The following is a 22992-nucleotide window of genomic DNA, read 5'->3' as shown; positions in this document are numbered from 1 at the left end:
AACTTCCTCGTCTCTTTGTTCGCAGCTAACAAGCTAAGCTAACTAGCCAGCTAAACTAGCTGCAAACTTTCTTAAAATAAGCTAGTAAACAAAGTGCGCTCAGACTAATGTATCCAGCTACAAACAATTATTAACCGTGTGTACTCTATGAAACAACATATATGTAAGAATACAGAAATATAATGCCCGCGTTATGCCTTCTCCTTCAGACGCCATCTTGCTTTATCACCCGAACGGTCCACGCATGCGCGTACCAGACGTCACTTCCGTCAACTTGTTTTGCCACACTTACTTACCATGCTTCTTTTGTGTCATCTGTATTTCAATAACAACGTCATCATAAACCATTACATACAAAACAATCGTCATTAAAAAATAAGGTGAAACAGCACAGATCTGTACACAAACATGAAAGATGTGTTCAGCAGCCTTAAATGGAAAATAAATCGATTTTTTAAATTATTTTATAATAAGTTATTTATTTCGGGAATCTAAAAATGTTAAAAAAAATAGTTAGGTTACAGTAAGTGCTTTGTTTAAAAAATATCAACATTTCAAAAATAAATGATGCGATGGGAGTTAGTGGCGCCCCCGTGTGTCATTCATTACAATGACAGAAGCGTAAAAGTGGTTGAAATTGTGGCGATACACCTTGTTTATATTCATATTCTTGTTCCCTTTGACTCCGAGGTAAGCTATTATTTTTTTATACATACATTACTAAAACATACAAGTATGTCATTAAGATGGTAGTGGCTGCTGGTGGCAGGAGCTCTGTGCTCTTGTGTCATCCTTTTCTCTTCCTGCTGTTTCCCTCTTCTTTTCATGTGGGGTTTGTTTGCCTTTTTGTTGGGGACCCTTTGGGACTGTGTGACAAGGGGTGGCACTTTCGTGACTTCTGCGTTGCTTTTTTTGTGAACTTCTTGATCTGCCTACCGGGAGCCTTTTGGCCATGGAGACCAACTGCTGGGTCTCCCAGAGTCCATTTGGAGAGACAGGAGGAGATGCGGATGAAGAGACAGGACTGCGGAGCAGGTGCTGAGCGCCGTGATGGACAAGCTTCACAGTGTCTTGGCTGAATGAGCAGGTATCGGACACCTTGGTCTCCTTGGACGCGTCCTCGCTCATCCATGCGGACTGGACACTGGCCGGGAGTTGGTGGGCGGCTCTCTTGGTTGCTTTGTTGGGTCTGCTCCTGTCTCTGGCCATGCTCCTCCCACCCCAGCGGATGATGGTGTGGAACACCGCAGAGGCCCCACAGTGTATATGGGTGTTGAAATGATGTTTTTGTTTGGTTGCTTGTGAATGCATGGTGCAATCGTGTGTGCGCAATATATATTATTGGTTAATTATTTGTTGTTGTTTTACTTTTACTTTTGTAGCAGTAAGTAGAAATAACACTGCTGGAGTGGCAGCTGGTTGCATCAGATCTGCTCTTTTAATGTCCTTTGTGTTCTTTGATGTTTCTCTCTTACGCACGTTTATGTGTGCTATGGCTATGTGTTTTTTCTATTTCTTCCCTCGGCCTCGGTCTGGACCACCTCTCCAGCGGCCCAAGCTTTGACTGAACATTTTTTCATTTTACTCAGCGCTCTCCCCAGCATTTACCTGTTTCTCACCTTTTTTGTAAGGGGCGCCTCTTCTGTCTCCCTGGAATGTTTGCCTGCTCTTGAATGGGATTGTCACAGCTAAACAATGTGTGCAAACCATGCAAATGCGCGTATTGATACCTGGGATATGGCGAGGACTTTTTCATTTTCAATTCAAGTCAATGTGTCGATTTCCACTGCTGCCGAACCCTTTGTCTGTGCCGTACCACAACCCTGCGCTAAATATAAGCAGAGCTTTTATATTTGCCAGATGGCACAATGCGGCAGGTCAATGGAGCTAAGATCTGCTTCAGTGGAACAGAAAGCCACGCTTAAACATAATAATACATTATCTGGTTTACTTTCAAAATAAAATACTAAAAAACTGTTTTGTTCAATGAAAATCTCCCCCAACATTTACTAAGATTAAACACAAATACGGCAACAAGAGAAGTTTCCAACCTTACTCTTTTCTAAATGAAATGTGTGCAGCTGAGTCTGTCTCTCAGCAGTAAATGTGCTGCTGCTTGCTGCTTGCTGCTTGAATAGATGCTGCAGTGTAAAACACTAAATGGCACATATGTCCTCTCTGTATGCATTGCAACTCTAAAGTACTTTTTCTACATTCCAATTGCATTTACTGATGAATAAACAAGCAACTCCACTCACGATGACTCTAAAGTTCAGTGATGTGTTGCTAACTTCAGACTTTTTCATCTTTGTTGATGTTTTGCAGTAGTTATCAACCATGATGTAACAATGCTGCTCATCTACCAGAGTCCACATTTTGTTAACAATGTTATTCATTCCTACTTACAATTGGATAATAACATCAATAATATGCAATGGTAATTTTTGGGGAGATTTTATAAGACACAAAAACAAATGAAAATAATAAAATGTCCTGTCTTCAAAGATGAGAAGAAAAAAAAATATTAGCTACATATTTAATATTTAATACATGCACACAACTAAAAAAGTAACTACAGGCCAACATATAACAGTAGAAGATGAGAAACACTACATACAACTTCAAATATACATTCATTTTAAAGGCCTACTGAAATGAGATGTTCTTATTTAAAGGGGGATAGCAGGTCCATTCTATGTGTCATACTTCATCATCTCACGATATTGCCATATTTTTGCTGAAATGATTTAGTAGAGAACATCAAGGATAAAGTTCACAACTTTAGGTCGCTAATAGAAAAAGTCTTGCCTGTACCGGAAGTAGCAGACGATGTGCTCGTGATGTCACGGGTTGTAGGGCTCCACACATATTCACATTGTTTATAATGGGAGCCACCAGCAGTAAGAGCAATTTGGACCGGAAAAGCGACAATTTCCCCATTAATTTGAGCGAGAATGAAATATTTGTGAATTAGGATATTGATAGTGAAGGACTAGAATAAAAAAAATAAATAAAAAAAAAAGCGACGGCTCCGGGCGGCGGCAGTGTGAGCGTTTCAGATGTAATTAGACACATATACTAGGATAATTCTGGAAGATCCCTTATCTGCTTATTGTTTTAATAGTGTTTAAGTGAGATTTTAAAGATAGTAAAGTTATACCTCGAGGTTGGACGGCTGCGGTGAACACGCAGTGTCACAGAGAGAAGCCGAGGAGCCAAGCTCACAGCTGCCTTTTTTGACAGCTGCTACAAGACGACAAATAATCCACTGATGTCTCCGGTAAGATATATATCACAATTTTCCCATCCAAAAACATGCTGGTTGACGGAGAGAAAACATGTTCGCTTGACCGCTCTGTGTTAAAGCTTCACAACAAACAAAGAAACACCGGCTGTGTCTCGGTGCTAAAGACAGCTGCAATCCACCCACCGCATTATTATTTATAGTCTCCATCATTAAATGAAAAAAAATTGCAAAAGATCCAGCAACACAGATGTCCAAAATACTGTGTAAGCAGACGACTTTTAGCCGCTAGTAGTGCAACCTAATATTTCCTGACAGTCCGTGACGTCACGCATACGCGTCATCATCCCGCTGCGTTTTTAACAAGAAACTCGCAGGAAATTTAAAATTGCAATTTAATAAACTAAAAAGACCGTATTGGCAAGTGTTGCAATGTTAATATTTCATCGGCGTGGCGCAGTGGAAGAGTGGCCGTGCGCAACCCGAGGGTCCCTGGTTCAATTCCCACCTAGTACCAACCTTGTCACGTCCGTTGTGTCCTGAGCAAGACACTTCACCCTTGCTCCCGATGGGTGCTGGTTGGCGCCTTGCATGGCAGCTCCCTCCATCAGTGTGTGAATGTGTGTGTGAATGGGTAAATGTGGAAGTAGTGTCAAAGTGCTTTGAGTACCTTGAAGGTAGAAAAGCGCTATACAAGTACAACCCATTTATCATTTATCATTGATTTATAAACTATCAGACTGCGTGGTCGGTAGTAGTGGCTTTCAGTAGGCCTTTAAATTTAACAGTAGAAGATGAGAGGCACTACATACAACATCAAATATACATTCATATTAAACATGCTGTGTTTTTAAAGTACATTTAGCACAATCACTGTTTAAGTGTTTTTAAATCCCTGCAGCTTCCATGACTGTTACACACTTGTGTTTACTGACCTGATACTTATACCGGAACATCTTATTACACACAGTGCAACTAAATGGTTTCTCTCCAGTGTGTGTTCTCATGTGTGTGGACATGTCAGGCCTTCTGGAGAAACTCTTCTTACAAACAGAGCAAGTAAAAGGTTTCTCTCCAGTATGTATTCTCATGTGTGTGGTCATATGTTGCTTTGTGGAGAAACTCTTCTTACAAACAGAGCAAGTAAAAGGTTTCTCTCCAGTATGTATCCTTATGTGTGTGGTCAAGGCAGGCTTCATTGAGAAACTCTTCCTACAAACAGGGCAAGCAAAAGGTTGCTCTCCAGTGTGTGTTCTCATGTGTGTGGTCATGTGTTGCTTTATGGGGAAACTTTTCCTACAAACGGAGCAAGTAAAAGGTTTCTCTCCAGTATGTGTTCTCATGTGTGTGGTCATGAAATGTTTTCTTGAGAAACTCTTCTTACAAACAGAGCAAGTAAAAGGTTTCTCTCCAGTATGTGTTCTCATGTGTGTGGTCACGTCAAGCTTTCTGGAGAAACTCTTCCTACAAAAAGAGCAAGCAAAAGGTTTCTCTCCAGTGTGTGTTCTCATGTGTGAGGTCATTTGTTGCTTTGTGGAGAAACTCTTCTTACAAACAGAGCAAGTAAAAGGTTTCTCTCCAGTATGTATCCTTATGTGTACTGTAAAACGACTCTTCTGTCTAAATGATTTCCCACAATCAGAGCAGTCAAAGTGTTTGTTGTTAGTGCGATGTCTCGTATCACCTTTAGAATTATTTTTACTCTCCAAAGGTTCTTGAATGTGGTCACTGTGATCAGAAGAGTGTGACATCATGTGGTCCATGTCTGACAGTGGAGCAAAGATGCTGTCTGGTTCTGACTTTATATCTTCACAATGCTCTCCATCAGCTTCTGTGATGTGTTGACTTACAAGCTCCGCCCCTCTGTTCTCCTCACTTTGACTGTGATGAAGCTGTAAGGACTGAGCTTCATCTTCATCATGAAGCTGCTCCTCTTTAATGTGGGAGGGGGTCTGTAGCTCCTTCTGTCCCACACTGGAGCTCCACTCCTGCTGCTTGGAGGGAATCTCTTCATGACTCTCTGCTGACACCTGCTGGACGTCTGCAGAACATAAAACACAAATGAGGTGTTACTGTATTGAAGTTTGCAGTATTCAAACTATTCACATGTGAGCTAGGCCAAATAGACAGTGATGGGCAAGCGACCTGGAAAATGTAATAAGCTAAGCTACAAGTTACTCTCCATTAAATGTAGTTAAGATATCCTCAGAGAATTGTAGCAAGCTACACTACACGCTACACTGCAAAAGTAGCTTGCCACATCAAAGCTACATTTAACAGCATTTCTATCTATTGGCCCACATGTATAATATCAAAGTTAATGTAACTGAGAGTGTACACATGGACCCAGTGAGGTTCCATTGCTGTTAACTACCTGTCATTCAGCTGGGGATACCTTACAACTACCTCAAGGGGTCCCCGCAATCTACTGTATGTATTTATTTATTTATTTTATTTCTACCATTCTTGAGACACCATCAAGGAAAAGTAGCTTCCGTATGAGGAGGTGTGAACAAGTTAGGACATACATCATGGTCCCTATACGGAAAACCATTGCATCTAATAGAGAATGTCTCATTTGCACCCCTGCTGGTGAAATCTATCAAAATGAGAGTGGTCCCAAAAAGGAGGAATTTTTCAAATTGACTGTGTGTCGGTTTTGAAAGTGCTCCCCTTCTGAGCAACATATGAAATAACAAGTGTATGTAAGACATTGAAATGTGCCCCTTTTGGCCAAAATTATTAAAAAATATATGTTTACACACACAGAGAGAAAGAGAGAGAGAGATCGTAATAACATCAAGTAAATAATGTATCAATCAATGATTATTTATATAGCCCTAAAACACTAGTGTCTCAAAGGGCTGCACAAACCACAACACAAACCACAACGACATCCTCGGTAGAGCCCACATAATGTAGAATAAAAACCAGTAAAAAACAAAATCCAAAAGAAATTCAAGAAAAACTTATTTTTTTCTATATTGAATAGTATGTATATTTTATTAATGTTGTAAATATAAATCTTGATATATCTAAAAAGGGGGAACCTAAAGAGGCAGGCATTTTTCAGAGGTCTCAAGAAGGTCACACATACAAAAATGTACAGTATGTATGTGTGTGTGTGTGTGTGTGTGTGTGTGTATGTGTGTGTGTGTGTGTGTGTGTGTGTGGGTGTGTGTGTGCGTATGTGTGTGTGTGTGTGTGTTTTGTACAAACCCTGTTTCCATATGAGACGGGAAATGGTGTTAGATGTAAATATAAACGGAATACAATGATTTGCAAATCCTTTTCAATCCATATTCAGTTGAATATGGTACAAAGACAACATATTTCATGTTCAAACTCAAACATTTTTTTTTTGCAAATAATCATTAACTTTAGAATTTGATGCCAGCAACACGTGACAAAGAAGTTGGGAAAGGTGGCAATAAATACTGATAAAGTTGAAGAATGCTCATCAAACACTTATTTGGAACATACCACAGGTATGCAGGCTAATTGGGAACAGTTGGGTGCCATGATTGGGTATAAGTGAAGTGAAATATATTTATATAGCACTTTTCTCTAGTGACTCAAAGCGCTTTACATAGTGAAAGCCAATATCTAAGTTACATTTAAACCAGTGTGGGTGGCACTGGGAGCAGGTGGGTAAAGTGTCTTGCCCAAGGACACAATGGCAGTGACTAGGATGACAGAAGCGAGAATCGAACCTGCAACCCTCAAGTTGCTGGCACGGCCGCTCTACCAACCGAGCTATGCCGCCCCCGTATAAAAACAGCTTCCCAAAAAATGCTCAGTCTTTCACAAGAAAGGATGGGGCGAGGTACACCCCTTTGTCCACAACTGTGTGAGCAAATAGTCAAACAGTTTAAGAACAACATTTCTCAAAGTGCAATTGCAAGACAATTAGGGATTTTAACATCCACGCTCCATAATATCATCAAAAGGTTCAGAGAGTCTGAAGAAATCACTCCACGTAAGCGGCATGGCCGGAAACCAACATTGAATGACCATGACTTTCTCTCCCTCAGACAGCACTGTATCTAAAACCGACATCAATCTCTAAAGGATATCACCACATGGGCTCAGGAACACTTCCGAAAACCACTGTCACTAAATACAGTTGGTCGCTACATCTGTAATTGCAACTTAAAGCTCTACTACGCATAGCGGAAGCCATTTATCAACAACATCCAGAAACGCCGCCGGCTTCTCTGGGCCCGAGATTTTGTATGATGCAAATTGGAAAAGTGTCCTGTGGTCTGACGAGTCCACATTTCAAATTGTTTTTGGAAATATTCAGCACGTGTTACAACAGCGTGTTTTCGTAGTAAACGAGTGCGGGTACTTTCATGGCCCGTCTGTAGTCCAGACCTGTCTCCCATGGAAAATGTGTCGCGCATTATGAAGCGTAAAATACAACAACGGAGACCCCGGACTGTTGAACGACTGAAGCTCTACATAAAACAACAATGGTAAAGAATTCCACTTTCAAAGCTTCAACAATTAGTTTCCTCAGTTCCCAAACGTTTATTGAGTGTTGTTAAAAGAAAAGGTGATGTAACACAGTGGTGAACATGCCCTTTCCCAACTACTTTGGCACGTGTTGCAGCCATTAAATTATAAGTTATTATTTGCAAAAAAAAAAAAGTTTATGAGTTTGAACATAAAACATTTTGTCTTTGTAGTGCATTCAATTGAAAATGGGTGCAATTCATATGGAAAATGGGTTTGTATTTGTTCCCGTCTTGAGATATCAACAAGGAAAAGTAACTTCCATATGAGGACTGGTGAACAAGTAAGGACATAAATCATGGTCCCAATACAGAAAACCATTGCATCTAATAAAGAGGCAAATAACAAGAGTCTGTGAACATTTCTCCAAAGTCAGGATTTTTTGTTGATTTAATGTGCATAAAAATTGTACATTGACATGTGCAAAGACAGGAATATATGATAAAACAAGACGGCAGATAAAGAAGGACTAAAGAAGGACATCCCAATTCCTCCCCCTCTGGTCAACATATGAAATAACAAGTCAGTCTAAATATCTGAAGTGCTCCCCCTCTGGCCAACATATGTAATAACAAGTGTGAGTAAGAAATTGAAATGTGCCTCCTTTGGCCAAAATGTACAAAATAAATATGAAGACAGAGACATACTGCAAAAACTTCAAGTAAATAATTTAGATTAAAAACCAATTACAAACAAAACATTAAAAAAAAAAAAAAAATATATATATATATATATATATATATATATATATATATATATATATATATATTCAAATTAACTAAAAGCTTACATTTTTTTCACATTTGCATAGTATGTTAATATTAATATTGGAAATATAAATTGTTATATATCTAAAAAGGGTGGTCTTAAAGAGGTAGGCCCTGTTACTTCTAATAGAGAGCCAAACACTAGATAGAGTCTGTGAACATTGCTCCAAAGTCATGATTTTTTATTGATTTAATGTGCATACAAAAGGGAACTTTGACAGGTGCAAAGGCAGCAATATATGATAAAACAAGACGGCAGCTAAGGAAGGACTTCCCTATTCATCCCCAAAAAACACACCAGGTGAGCAGCTGATTTGACCACTTCCAGTGCTGACGTAAGACAACCCGCGTCCCACGTGCTGTTTTTTTTAATAAAATAAGTTTGTTTCCATCAATAATCAACCATTTTGTGTGATCAGTTTAACACTAAAGAATATGCATAATTAATAATCATTCACATTTACACACACAGAAAAAAGAAAAAGAATGACGGAAAAAGGAATAGGCTGAAGCCAAAGTTTATATGTGTCTTGGCACTAAGAGGGATTACCCCCAATACTTCTTAGATGGAAATAAACATAATGACAACATAAAGGAGGTAGTTAAAAGCCTTTGTAAATATTGGACCAAAATTGGAAGAAAGGATTCCAGACCCAGTTTTAACTGAGGACTATATTAATAAATCCCAACTCCATGTTCCTCAGTAATGTGACACATGAGGAAATAGTTATAGTCGTGAAGAAATGCAAATCTAAGACTTCAACTGATAGTAACGGAATTGATATATAAAAGATAAAAAAGGTAATTGAAGAGCTCTCAGGACCCTTAATGTATATCAGTAACCTATCATCTCAAACAGGTACATTCCCAAACAAAATGAAAATAGCTAAAGTTTTACCAATTTATAAGAATGGAGACAAACACCAATTTACAAATTATAGACCCGTTTCTTTACTTCCACATTATTCTACAATCATTGAAAAACTGTTCAATAACAGATTAAAGAGTTCATAAATAAACATAGAATACTCGATGAGAGCTAATACTTCAACTTTGATGGCTTTAATTGAAATGACAGAAAAAATGACCAATGCAATAGATAATAAAAAATGTGCAGCAGCAGTGTTTATGGATCTAACTAAAGCATTTCACACAATGAATCACAATATTTTAATCAAAAACTTAGAATGATATGGCATGAGATGGGTGGTCCTTAACTGGATTAGAAGTAATTTAACCAACAGGAAACAATACGTAAAGCTAGGTGAACACACTTCTACAACACTAAATATATCCTGTGGTGTACTTCAGGGATCAATACTCGAACCAAAATTGTTCAATCTTTATATAAATGACATTTGTAAAGTTACAAAACATTTCAAGTTAGTATTATTTGTGGATGATACAACAGTGTTTTGTTCAGGAGAGAACACAGAAGATAATTGTCAGAAAAATTGTGTAAATTATCAAATCATTTACACAATTATTTGGAGCCTTCTAAGAAGAATGCTTGTAAAAGTTCACTGGACTTCCAGGCGGTCAGATGGCAGAGTCTGCCCAACTTACACAGGAACTCTTTTAAGTATTTTAACAAACTCTTTATTTGATCTATTTTATGGACCCTCTTCGAACAATTTTATGGGACTTTCTTTGAAGTGTTCGGAACCGAAGGCAAAGCTGATCACGACGCTCTTCCATGAGGAAGCAGCTGTGGGAAGAAGGGGGGTGAAAATCAAATAAAGAACGAGGAGAACGGTCTGGGGACAGAGCATGGTGCAGGAGTGGTACAGATGGTACCAGGCTGTGTCTCTTCTCAAGCTTGAGTCCAAATTCAACTCTGTCTCTGTTTGATTACTTGTTTTTTGTCTCATTTAATAGATGTCAACAGTGTTTGAACCTGACATCTTCTTGGTCCTTCGAGGCGGATTCCAACACGTCTGACGATTCCAGCAAGAGTGAGTGAAACCAGAGACCATGGCATCCAAATCCTGATTGAGGAACTGCGTTTCTTCATTTTGGCTGGAATTGGACGACTGATGGAACACCGAGGACAAAAGGAAGGAACGCAGAGTTCAGTGAATATGTTTTAAATTACAAAGAAAGAGCGGGTAACTAAGGGTTACGACGTATGGAAAGAGTGTGTAACTAAGGGTTTCGATGCATATACAAACCCTGTAAATCCTAAGCTCTAACAGGTAAAAAGGCCAATACTACGGGTGACTGAGCTCGCAATGGGAAATATATATATATATATATATATATATATATATATATATATATATATATATATATATATATATATATATATATATATATATATATATATATATATATATATATATATAATAAAAATATATATATAATAATATTAAAAATTCCGGGAATTCAACATTGGAAATAAGCTAAAAATTAAAAATCTAAAAACTGAAGAGGCCAATATACTGAAGGTAAACGGGACCGCGAAAACTGAAACGTCCGTAGCCATAAACAAACATACTGGAGGGCGGCAGAGCCCACAATGAATTGAAAAATCTGTAAGCCATATCCTGAGGGGCGACGGAGTCCAAAACCCAGACCTGAAATGCTCTTTTCAGAAAACTGACATTTTTTTCCGTGAAAAACAATAATCTGGAGCGCGTCGGAGTCCACAATGAAAAATTTAAATTTCCGCCGATCAATATACTGAAAAGTGTGAATGTGAGAGTGAGTGGAAGTAATTGCCATTAGGCTATCACTCCATATTAAAGTTGTGATGATTTAATATTCAAGACACCTCCACGATTATATAAATTAAATCATTATCTTACAACAAAGACAAAAGTAGTCCTTATAAGTTCGGCTCTCAAGGGGACGACGGATTACTCCAAATTTACAAAATGGGAAAAGAGACAAGTAAACCAAAGGATAGTCCAAAAGATTAACTAAAATGTAAAGATTAGAAGGTAATCGAAAAACAGGATCCTGATGGAATCAAATGTTTAAATAAATAGATACATTATTAAAAATTTGAGGGACAATTTAAAACAACCAAATTAGTAGAACTTAAGAGGCGCCATAAAAGCAAAAACAAAAGGCAATCTTAAAAAGATGAAAGGGCCAGAGAGAAGGGAGAGAGAGAGAGACAGTAAAGGGGGTGAGAAGGTGTTATATTGCAGAAAGGTGAGATAGGACACTTCAACAGGCAGAAGAGAGAGACAAAGGAAAAAGTAGATATAAGATGGTTAAAAAAGGCACATTAGAAGAATATATAAACCATGCACTCCATGCGGAAAAAGTAGTAAAAAAGAAAATAAAAGACAGCAACAACAACAGCAGTTACACCCCTACTGCGTGTTGGCGTTTGTGCAGAGAAGGACATTTTGCAAGAAACTGTCCTGAGAAAAAATACAAATATATATAAAAATTAACAAAGTAACTCAGCATGACTGTTAAAAGACGACACCAATTAGTCATGTTGTCAGCGTATGCCATGGAAGATCACTGCAAACTTGTTTGTTTGTTTGTTGGTTTGTGTTTAAGTGTGTATCTTTCTAGGTACAAATAGTGTAAAAACCCTGGAGGTTCAAATAAAAATAAAAATAGTTTAAAATAAAATTAAAATAGGAGAAAATCTCATAGTGCTAGAGTGAGATAAAACTAAAAATAGATGAAGAAATGAGAAGAAATCATAAGAATTAATTCAAAATGGAATAAACTAATGCGTACGACAGAGATAATGTGGGGGTATTGAAATAAGATATGAATAAATTGTAGACTGAAGAGATACATGTATGTTTGTGTATAGAAATAGCGCTGTTATATATGCAAATATATATATGTATATTTTTAAAATAATGGAACAAATACAAACCTAGATTAATAACTATAATACGTGTTCATATGTATAGCATGATAAAGTGGGATATGCGTTTATTCGCTGAGGAAAGAAGAAAAAAACAAGAAACGCTCTTCAAGTGTTGCTGACCCTTGCCCTTAGGAGTGCAAGCACACACTCACACAACTTTGTGTGTTTGTGTGTGTGTGTGTGTGTGTGTGTGTGTGTGTGTGTGTGTGTGTGTGTGTGTGTGTGTGTGTGTGTGTGTGTGTGTGTGTGTGTGTGTGTGCGTGGTGCACTGGGGAGGTGTGAAAAAGAATGTAACACATGTAAGTTTAAAGTAGATTTAACTTTGAAGTGTAGTATAACATTCTTAGGTTAAATTATGTTTTAGACATTTGCAGTAAACCATACATCTAGGTGTTGAGTTAAGATAAAAAATGAACATAAAATACAATAAATAAGGAGACATGACAATCAAAACAACTATCAGTTAGCAATAGACAACTATTTGCTTAGAATATTGTTGAATAATAATTGCAAATAAGAATAAGAAATAAGAAATATAAACAATGGGAAGAATGTAAATTCTGAGTGCAAAAGTATAGATTAAGTGGCATATAGACAGTTAAGTGAGTTTAAAATGTTACTTAAAAAAATTACATGAAGTAATATGTATAAAATTTGAATTAGGAGAAAAATAACATTGGCGTTATTAAATCATCTACATAGTGAAGGATACAAAGTAAGGAAAATAAAAGTCCAATTATGCAAAACAGAAGTAAAGTATGTCGGACATTGTCTAAACAAAGATGGACGCACTATTGTGGAAAGTAGAAAAACCACAAACAAAGAAGCAAATGAAGTAATTTTAGGATCAACTAATTAGATACCAAATTATGCTGAAATAGTAGCTCCATTAAATAAATTAATGTAAAAAAATGTAAAAAAATTCTGTACAGTGGAATTCAGAAGCTGAAGCAGCATTCTGTGAAATAAAAATATAATAGGATGTATGGTTGTTACAGCAACGAAAATTGTGAAAGCTATCAAATGACCATCAAATTACTCAATGCAAGATGCAGAATTAGTAACACTAATAGAAGCATGTAAAGTAATGAAAGATCTAAAGGTCACAATATACACAGATAGCCAATACACATTTTCAACAGTGCACACATTTGCATAACACTGGAAGAATATAGGAACGTCAACAGGAAAACCTGTAAAACATGGAGAATTATTGGAAAAAAATGAGTAAAAGCAGTACAGCTACCAGCTAAAATAGCAATATGCAAATGTGCAGCACACACCAAAGGAGCAGACGCAGTGTCACTGGGAGGTGTGTTTGCTGACAGAGCAGCAAAACAAGGAACAGGAAAAAGAAATACACATTTACAATTACATATTAGTGACATGAATAATGATATACTAAAATATATGCAACAACAAAGTACTCCAAAAGAAAAAGATAAATGAATAAAAAAAAACAGAGTCACGTTGTACAAAGAATACATCTATGTATGTCCAGACAATACACTAATCGTACCAAACAATCAGTAGAAGTGGGTAGCAGTTGTGAGCCATAGGTGAACTTATGGCTCAACAGGAGGGACATGACTAGCCTCATATACAAGTACCATACTTCCATCCATTTCCATCCATTTTCTACCGCTTATTCCCTTTCGGGGTCGCGGGGGGCGCTGGCGCCTATCTCAGCTACAATCGGGCAGAAGGCGGGGTACACCCTGGACAAGTCTCCACCTCATCGCAGGGCCAACACAGATAGACAGACAACATTCACACTCACATTCACACACTAGGGCCAATTTAGTGTTGCCAATCAACCTATCCCCAGGTGCATGTCTTTGGAAGTGGGAGGAAGCCGGAGTACCCGGAGGGAACCCACGCATTCACGGGGAGAACATGCAAACTCCACACAGAAAGATCCCGAGCCTGGATTTGAACCCAGGACTGCAGGACCTTCGTATTGTGAGGCAGACGCACTATACCATACTTCCTATAGTTTAATTCATACAAAAAATTAAAAAATGTATACAACATCGATGCATGGATTTTATTGAACTGAATGAGAGTGAAGGAAAACATTATTGTCTGGTCATAGTAGATGCATTTTCAAAGTGGGTAGAAATATTTCCTAAAGGAAAAGCAGATGTGCTAACAGTAGCAAAAGCATTATGCAAGAGTTAGTAAAAATGTACAGTACATGAACCTTACAAGTACAACAGGACTAAGACCCTTTGAAATAATATTTGGAAGACCTTGTCAGCTCCCAAAATTTTGAAAAATCAATGAAAAGGAAACATTGGCATTCTCCAAGGGGGGAGAGAGGTTGTAAACAACTAAGACAGCAGTAAAGATAGTGGAAAGACCAAGCTGACTACACTTAGCACATTGTAAAAAGGTCGTGTAGTGGGAAAAAAAGTATTTGGGATTGTATTTGTCTTATTAAAGGGACATGTTAACTAGCACACTACAAATTCCACTGTCACAGTTGTGTCAAAGTTTGATAATAATTGGTTCCTGTTTTGGCAATTAATTTGTTCCTTATGGCAGAGCAAGTAGGAAAAGCTACACAAATTGATTGTGTTGTATGTAAAAGCCCAGACAATTAGTCAAGATGAGTCAAAAAAGGTTTGATTGAAGTAATGAGCAAAACAAAATGTACCTGTAGCTAAAGAGACAAAACACAAACTAATATTTGATGAATATGTAAAATAATAAAATAAAATAAAAAAAAGCTAATTATACCTGCATTGACACGTACAACAGTTAGGAAACTTATCATAAGATAACTGCTTACACATAGTACATGTATGAATATTTGTACAAGGATTGTTAACATATCTGAACAGTTTTGATACCTGGACATTGGAAAATAACTAGACATGATGTAAACTGGCAAAGTGTTTTAGATCTAACTTGATCGATCCAATGGGTGTCCAAAGAAGTGTATCTGACGACTATAAATTGGTAAATTAAGTTGTAGCTGGATTTGAATCCTCCGTCTACTGGTGGTGTACGATTAACAAGAATGTTGATAGAATAAACTATGTCCACTAGAACGTAGAGGGATTAGAAAATTACACAAGCCGACTTGAAGCCGTCGCTGATCAACTCGTCGCCACCTTCCTTATGGCTTTTCAAAACCGTATGACGCTAGACATGTTGTTAGCGGAAAAAGGGGGCGTGTGCACAATATTTGGTGAACAGTGTTGCACGTTCATACCAAACTACACTGATGCAGAAAGTAGCCTGACCAAAGCACTGGAAGGCCTGCACACCCTTAACGGTAAGATTAAAAAGTACTCTGGCATAGATACATCTATGTGGGAGGGGTGGTTGGACGTGTTTGGCAAATACAAGTCTTTGATATTTAGTATCTATGGCCGTTTTCAACAAGACTGACGTTGTGTGGATGTTGTTATATTTCTTGTCTTGTGTTCTCTGTTTAACCGTCTTGATTACCACAGTGATTAGCCCAGCAGACAATAAAGCTGTTCAGACGCACTTTCTGGCGGACGACAGAGAAGATGAATCTGACGACGAGAATACCTACCTGGATGGTGTTCCTGATTTATTTCCAGAAATGTCATAATAAATAAAAAAATACCGGACAATTCTGCAAACTTCATGGCTGGCTCACATCGTGGTCACTCCGTGATCACTTACGACCGCCAGACACTTCTGGATGTGTATAGATCGGGCCATTTTGGACTGATAGACGCGTGCTTGCTAAACCTGCTAGCTAGCATGGGAATACTTCGGCGGCTACACCCAGCGGCCTGTGAAGCAGGGGAGTATAGTAGCAGCGGAGGCCGTCAACGGAGCAGACGCCAACGGTGTGATCGGAAACGCGGATGCCGAGCGGGGCTCTCCCTTAGAGATAGGGTGAGAAGCTCTGCCATCCGGGAGGAACTCAAAGTAAAGCCGCTGCTCCTTCACATCGAGAGGAGCCAGATGAGGTGGTTCGGGCATCTGGTCAGGATGCCACCCGAACGCCTCCCTAGGGAGGTGTTTAGGGCACGTCCGACCGGTAGGAGGCCACGGGGAAGACCCAGGACACGTTGGGAAGACTATGTCTCCCGGCTGGCATGGGAACGCCTCGGGATCCCCTGGGAAGAGCTAGACGAAGTTGCTGGGGAGAGGGAAGTCTGGGTTTCCCTGCTTAGGTTGTTGCCCCCGCGACCCGACCTCGGATAAGCGGAAGAAGATGGATGGATGGATGGATGTTTACTTGACTCACTTCCTGGGAAACTTATCAAGGAGCTCTTTGTATTATTAGGTCCATCAGTGCTAAATATTATAAACTTATCACTTTCCTCGGGCACTGTTCCCCTAGCATTCAAAAAAGCGGTTATTCATCTCCTCCTTAAAAGACCTAACCACGAACCTGACCTCCCGGTAAACGACTGACTGGTGTCTCACCTTCCCTTTATTTAAAAAATCCTCGAAAAAATTGTTGCAGAGCAGCTAAATGAAAACTTAGCGTCTAAAAACCTGTGTGAAATCTTTCAATCCGGTTTCAGGGCAAATCACTCGACGGAGACAGCCCTCGCAAAAATGACTAATGATCTATTGCTAACGATGGATTCTGATGCGTCATCTATGTTGCTGCTCCTCGATCTTAGCGCTGCTTTCCATACCGTCGATCATAATATTTTATCAGAACGTATCAAAACACTAATTGGTATGTCAGACTTAGCCCTGTCTTGGTTTAACTCTTATCTTACTGATAGGATGCAGTGCGTCTCCCATAACAATGTGACCTCGGACTACGTTAAGGTAACGTGTGGAGTTCCCCAGGGTTCGGTCCTTGGCCCTGCACTCTTCAGCATCTACATGCTGCCGCTAAGTGACATAATACGCAAATACGGTGTTAGCTTTCACTGTTCTGCTGATGACACCCAACTCTACATGCCCCTAAAGCTGACCAACATGCCGGATTGTAGTCAGCTGGAGGCGTGTCTTAATGAAATTAAACAATGGATGTCCGCTAACTTTTTGCAACTTAACGCCAAAAAAACGGAAATGCTGATTATCGGTCCTGCTAGACACTGACCTTTATTTAATAATACAACTCTAACATTTGACAACCAAACAATTAAACAAGGCGACTCGGCAAAGAATCTGGGTATTATCTTCGACCCAACTCTCTCCTTTGAGGCACACATTAAAAGCGTTACTAAAACGGCCTTCTTTCATCCCCGTAATATCGGTAAAATTCGCTCCATTCTGTCCACTAAAGACGCTGAGATCATTATCCATGCGTTTGTTACGTCTCGTCTCGACTACTGTAACGTATTATTTTCGGGTCTCCCCATGTCTAGCATTAAAAGATTACAGTTGGTACAAAATGTGGCTGCTAGACTTTTGACAAGAACAAGAAAGTTTGATTATATTACGACTATACTGTATATACCTTTTATATACATATATACATACATATATACCTATACTGTATATACCTTTATATACATATATACATACATATATACCTGTACTGGCTCACCTGTACTGGCTTCCTGTGCACTTAAGATGTGACTTTAAGGTTTTACTACTTACGTATAAAATACTACACGGTCTAGCTCCATCCTATCTTGCCGATTGTATTGTACCATATGTCCCGGCAAGAAATCTGCGTTCAAAGGATTCCGGCTTATTAGTGATTCCCAAAACCTCAAAAAAGTCTGCGGGCTATAGAGCATTTTCAATTCAGGCTCCAATACTCTGGAATGCCCTCCCGGTAACAGTTGGAGATGCCACCTCAGTAAAAGCATTTAAGTCTCACCTTAAAACTCATTTGTATACTTTAGCCTTTAAATAGACTCCCTTTTTAGACCAGTTGATCTGCCATTTCTTTTCTTTTTCTCCTCTGTCCCACTCTCCCTTGTGGAGGGGGTCTGGTCCAATGGCCATGGATGACGTACTGGCTGTCCAGAGTCGGGACCCAGGATGGACCGCTCGTCCAGAGTCGGGACCCGGGATGGACCGCTTGCCTGTGTATCGGCTTGGGACATCTCTGCGCTGCTGATCCGCCTCCGCTTGGGATGGTTTCCTGCTGGCTCCGCTGTGGACGGGACTCTCGCTGCTGTGTTGGATCCGCTTTGGACTGGACTCTCGCGGCTGTGTTGGATCCATTATGGATTGAACTTTCACAGTATCATGTTAGACCCGCTCGACATCCATTGCTTTCGTCCTCTCCAAGGTTCTCATAGTCATCATTGTCACCGATGTCCCACTGGGTGTGAGTTTTCCTTGCCCTTATGTGGGCCTACCGAGGATGTCGTAGTGGTTGGTGTTGTGGTTTTTGCAGCCCTTTGAGACATTAGTGATTTAGGGCTATATAAGTAAACATTGATTGATTGATTGATAATTATGAGGGAAAAATTGATGTTCAATCCTGAGTGTAAACATAGCTTGTTTCAAGGGAAGTTAAACAATAACTGAAAATCGCAAGAAGAAGTTATTAGGGATACGAAGATTATGGGGAATTTATTTGATAAACAGGGGGGAATATCAGAAGAATTCAGTGTAAATTATCAAATAAAACCTTGTATTACATTGTGTTCCTGACGAGAAGAAAAAAGGCTGGAGCTTTCCAAGAAGAATGCTGGACTTCCAGGCGGACAGATGGCAGAATCTGCCCAACTTCCAGAGGAACTCTTTTAAGTATTTTTACGAACCCTCTTTGATCTATTTCATGGGACTTTCTTTGATCTGTTCGGGAACCAAAGGCAATGCTGGTCATGACCCACTTCCATGAGGAAGCAGCTGTGGGAAGGAGGGGGGTGAAAATCAAATAAAGAACCACGAGAACGATCTTGGGGCAGAGCATGGTGCAGGATTTGTACAGGCAGTACAATGGCCATGCCTCTCCTCGGATCCGAGTATAAATTGAATTCTGTCTCTGTTTGATTCTTTGCCTTTTTGTCCTGTTTAATAGATGTCATCAATGTTTGAACCTGACAGATGGAGGTCTCGCAACTACGGTAAGCAGCTGCCAACTTCATTTTCCCCCGTAGAAGAAGAAGTACGTTTGACACCCCTGATGTAAAGGATGCATAACGTGACCCCAGCCTCTACTCAGTGGCCTAGTGGTTAGAGTGTCCGCCCTGAGATTGATAGGTTGTGAGTTCAAACCCCGGCTGACTCATACTATAGAATATAAAAATGGGACTCATTACCTCCCTGCTTGGCACTCAGCATCAAGGGTTGGAATTGGGGGTTAAATCACCAAAAATTATTTCCGGGCGCGGCACCACTGCTGCCCACTGCTCCCCTCACCTCCCAGGGCGTGATCAAGGGTGATGAGTCAAATGCAGAGAATAATTTCACCACACCAAGAGTGTGTGTGACAATCATTGGTACTTTAACTTTAACTTTACTGTTCCATCTATTCTATGCACCTTATAATGCGGTGTGCTTTATATATGAACAAAGTTTTAAAATAGGCCAATCATTGAAGGTGCACCTTATAATCCGGTGCGCCTTATAGTGTGGAAAATACGGTATATCTCCATCTTTAGTGATAAATGTGTCCCCCGGATGAACATGTGTCACAAACATTGTATTAGATGATATGTGGATGTTGTGCTTACTTGGACTGTGATGAAGCTGTGAGGACTCAGGTGGTTTGTCTTCATGCTCTTCAGTCTTCACAGAGACAACAGTCAGTGGAAACTTGCTGACATCAGCCTCCTCCTGCCCTACAGGACACTCTCCCTCCTGACTCATCCACACTTCCTCCTCTTCCTCTTTAATGTGGGGGGGCTGTGGATCCTCCTGCTGCTGAAGGGGACGTTCTTCTTGACGAGCGTTCATCTGTTGGACGTCCGCAAGACAACACAAACAAACTTCAGCTCAGATGTGTCAAATGTTTTTTAGACCATCAAATATAATATTTTCCAAGTGGACTGACACCACTTTGTGGTGATGTTCTTCTACACATGGAATAATCATCAGTTATTGATTATTATGAATTGTGTCATTGATCCTGTTTTCTGCATTTACATTAATTATCGTTTAAAAAGTAACAACTTATAGAAAACCTCCTGCTGGGATTTTAATACCGTCATGACTGCATGAAGTCAGTCTGCACGTATAAAAGTGTCATTGTGCTGCAGCATCAAGTGACGCCAACTGGCTCCTCCCACTACCAACCTACCAGCCAACCTTGACGTGCACCTCCAAAATAGTCCCACCTCACGTCAACGGTGACCAGGACTACAGAGCTGTGGTCGGTTGGCTTTACTTTTACGCGCAATATCCTCTACTTGTTCTCCATTACCTTCCTGCTTGGCACTCAGCATCAAGGGTTGTGATTGGGGGTTAAATCACCATAAATGATTCCCGGGCGCGGCACCGCTGCTGCCCACTGCTCCCCTCACCTCTCAGGGGGTGATCAAGGGGATGGGTCAAATGCAGAGGACACATTTCACCACACCTAGTGTGTGTGTGACAATCATTGCTACTTTAACTTTCTTCTGCGAAAGCAACATTTTTAACCCAACAGAAAACAAACAGAAGTGCAGCGAAGCACGTGGAACAAGTGCCAGTGAGTATGTATATATAAATATATACATATACACATACATATATATATATATATATATATATATATATATATATATATATATATATATATATATATATATATATATATATATATAAATGTATAAATATAAACAAATATTTAGAATATTTGGGTACCTCATGTTTCGACTACAAACAAAATATTGATGCAAATTCATTTTGTCTGCAGTATATTAAAGCTATTTTTTAATATTTAACATTTATTTAATTAATATTTTAGTCCGACTGAATAAGCATTAATCACTTACAATTGTGCAAATAGTGTATTCTTAATAACAAACACCAGTTAATTTAATTTCCATGATACGTCCACCCAATGCAGCTGAGATAGGCTCCAACACCCCCCACCCCCCCTCGCAACCTCAAATAGGGACAAGCGGTAGAAAATGGATGGATGGATGTTATCAAGGTAATAGAAGTGCGTGCAAACATCATTTGTATTTATTGCTAATAAAGTTGACACCAACATAAAGCAGACCACTGCAATAATACATTATATTACACTGTCATTACAATAACAATAATTTTTTTCATCCTGTAAAGCATCTTTGAGTACACTGAAAAGTGCTATACCAAATAAAATGTATTATTATTATTATTATACCATGTGACTTATTCCAGACTTAAATTACGAGACGTTCGTTTCTTTCTAGTAACAAATATTTAATGATGTTAAGTGTGACTGTAATATACAACAGAAACAGTTAAAGTATTAAATAAGTCAATATAATTCTCATAGAGAACATATAAAATACACTCCTCCAAAAAAACAACAGTTAAAGTATTAAATAAGTCAATATAATTCTCACAGAGAACATATAAAATACACTCCTAAAAAAATGCTCGCATTTGCTACAAAGGCCTGCTAGCGGGCTAACGCTAGGACGTTAGCTTCGAACAACATATGAGGTAAATAAGATAAATAATATGAAAATATATCATGTATATTACCTCATAAGCCGCGTGTACAAGAGAGGAGTGGAATATATTCTTCCTATTGTTACACCAGCAACTCTTTTTTGTCTTCTGTGGCCGGGCGAAGGAAGTGTGCACCACTCACTATTGTCCCAGTGAAACACGTGTTTGAAGGAAGTGTGCACCACTCACTATTGTCCCAGTGAAACACGTGTTTGAAGGAAGTGTGCGCCACTCACTATTGTCCCAGTGAAACACGTGTTTGAAGGAAGTGTGCACCACTCACTATTGTCCCAGTGAAACACGTGTTTGAAGGAAGTGTGCACCACTCACTATTGTCCCAGTGAAACACGTGTTTGAAGGAAGTGTGCACCACTCACTATTGTCCCAGTGAAACACGTGTTTGAAGGAAGTGTGCACCACTCACTATTGTCCCAGTGAAACACGTGTTTGAAGGAAGTGTGCACCACTCACTATTGTCCCAGTGAAACACGTGTTTGAAGGAAGTGTGCACCACTCACTAGTGTCCCAGTGAAACACGTGTTTGAAGGAAGTGTGCACCACTCACTATTGTCCCGGTGAAACACGTGTTTGAAGGAAGTGTGCACCACTCACTATTGTCCCAGTGAAACACGTGTTTGAAGGAAGTGTGCACCACTCGCTATTGTCCCAATGAAACACGTGGTTGGCCAACATTTATTCCGGGGTTGAGAACACTTCGATGACGTCACACAGGAGGAAGCACAAAACAAGATGGCGTCTGGCGGAGATTACGTTGTTTTGGTTATTATGGTTTCTAGGTCTTAATTACAACGTACATGTGCACATGTGTGTCGTTTAACAGAGTAAACGTCGTTATTAATTGTTTGTATGCGGATACATTAGTCTGAGTGCACTTTGACGTGCTAGCCTAGCCTGCTGGTTAGCTTAGCTTGTTAGCTGCTAACAAAGAGAGGCGGAAGTGATCGACACATCAAAGCAGAGATCCAATGTAAGTGTAAAGTGTTTTTATTGTGTGAACATGTCTACATTACAAATGACGTGAGTGTTGGTGAGTCAGCGACTAACTGCTGCTGTTGAAGAAATATTTGTGATGTTAGAAAAAAAAAAAAACTACA

General features: G+C 39.3%; 2 protein-coding genes across 3 annotated transcripts in view; both read right to left on the bottom strand.

Annotated features, from left to right (window-relative positions):
* Nucleotides 1-22992, bottom strand: part of LOC133546196 (oocyte zinc finger protein XlCOF8.4-like) — a 116147-nt gene that overhangs the window by 32846 nt on the left and 60309 nt on the right. The window lies entirely within an intron of this gene.
* LOC133546193 (zinc finger protein OZF-like) lies at nucleotides 3670-22054 on the bottom strand. 2 transcript variants are annotated; one of them, XM_061892086.1, is made up of 3 exons: nucleotides 21911-22054; nucleotides 19966-20188; nucleotides 3670-5285 (listed from the first exon to the last, which is right to left on the bottom strand). In XM_061892086.1, the coding sequence occupies exons 2-3, from the start codon at nucleotides 20186-20188 to the stop codon at nucleotides 4132-4134; spliced, it is 1377 nt and encodes a 458-aa protein (XP_061748070.1). In that variant the 5' UTR covers nucleotides 21911-22054; the 3' UTR covers nucleotides 3670-4131. The 2 variants fall into 2 exon arrangements, with proteins under 2 accessions (XP_061748070.1, XP_061748071.1); XM_061892087.1 differs by lacking the exon at nucleotides 3670-5285 and adding an exon at nucleotides 9543-10237.

Source organism: Nerophis ophidion, linkage group LG29, assembly GCF_033978795.1.
Source record: "Nerophis ophidion isolate RoL-2023_Sa linkage group LG29, RoL_Noph_v1.0, whole genome shotgun sequence".
Classification (NCBI taxonomy): Eukaryota; Metazoa; Chordata; class Actinopteri; order Syngnathiformes; family Syngnathidae; genus Nerophis; species Nerophis ophidion.
The sequence above is the reverse complement of the archived record's forward strand: the minus strand, read 5'-3'. Positions and strand labels throughout refer to the sequence as shown.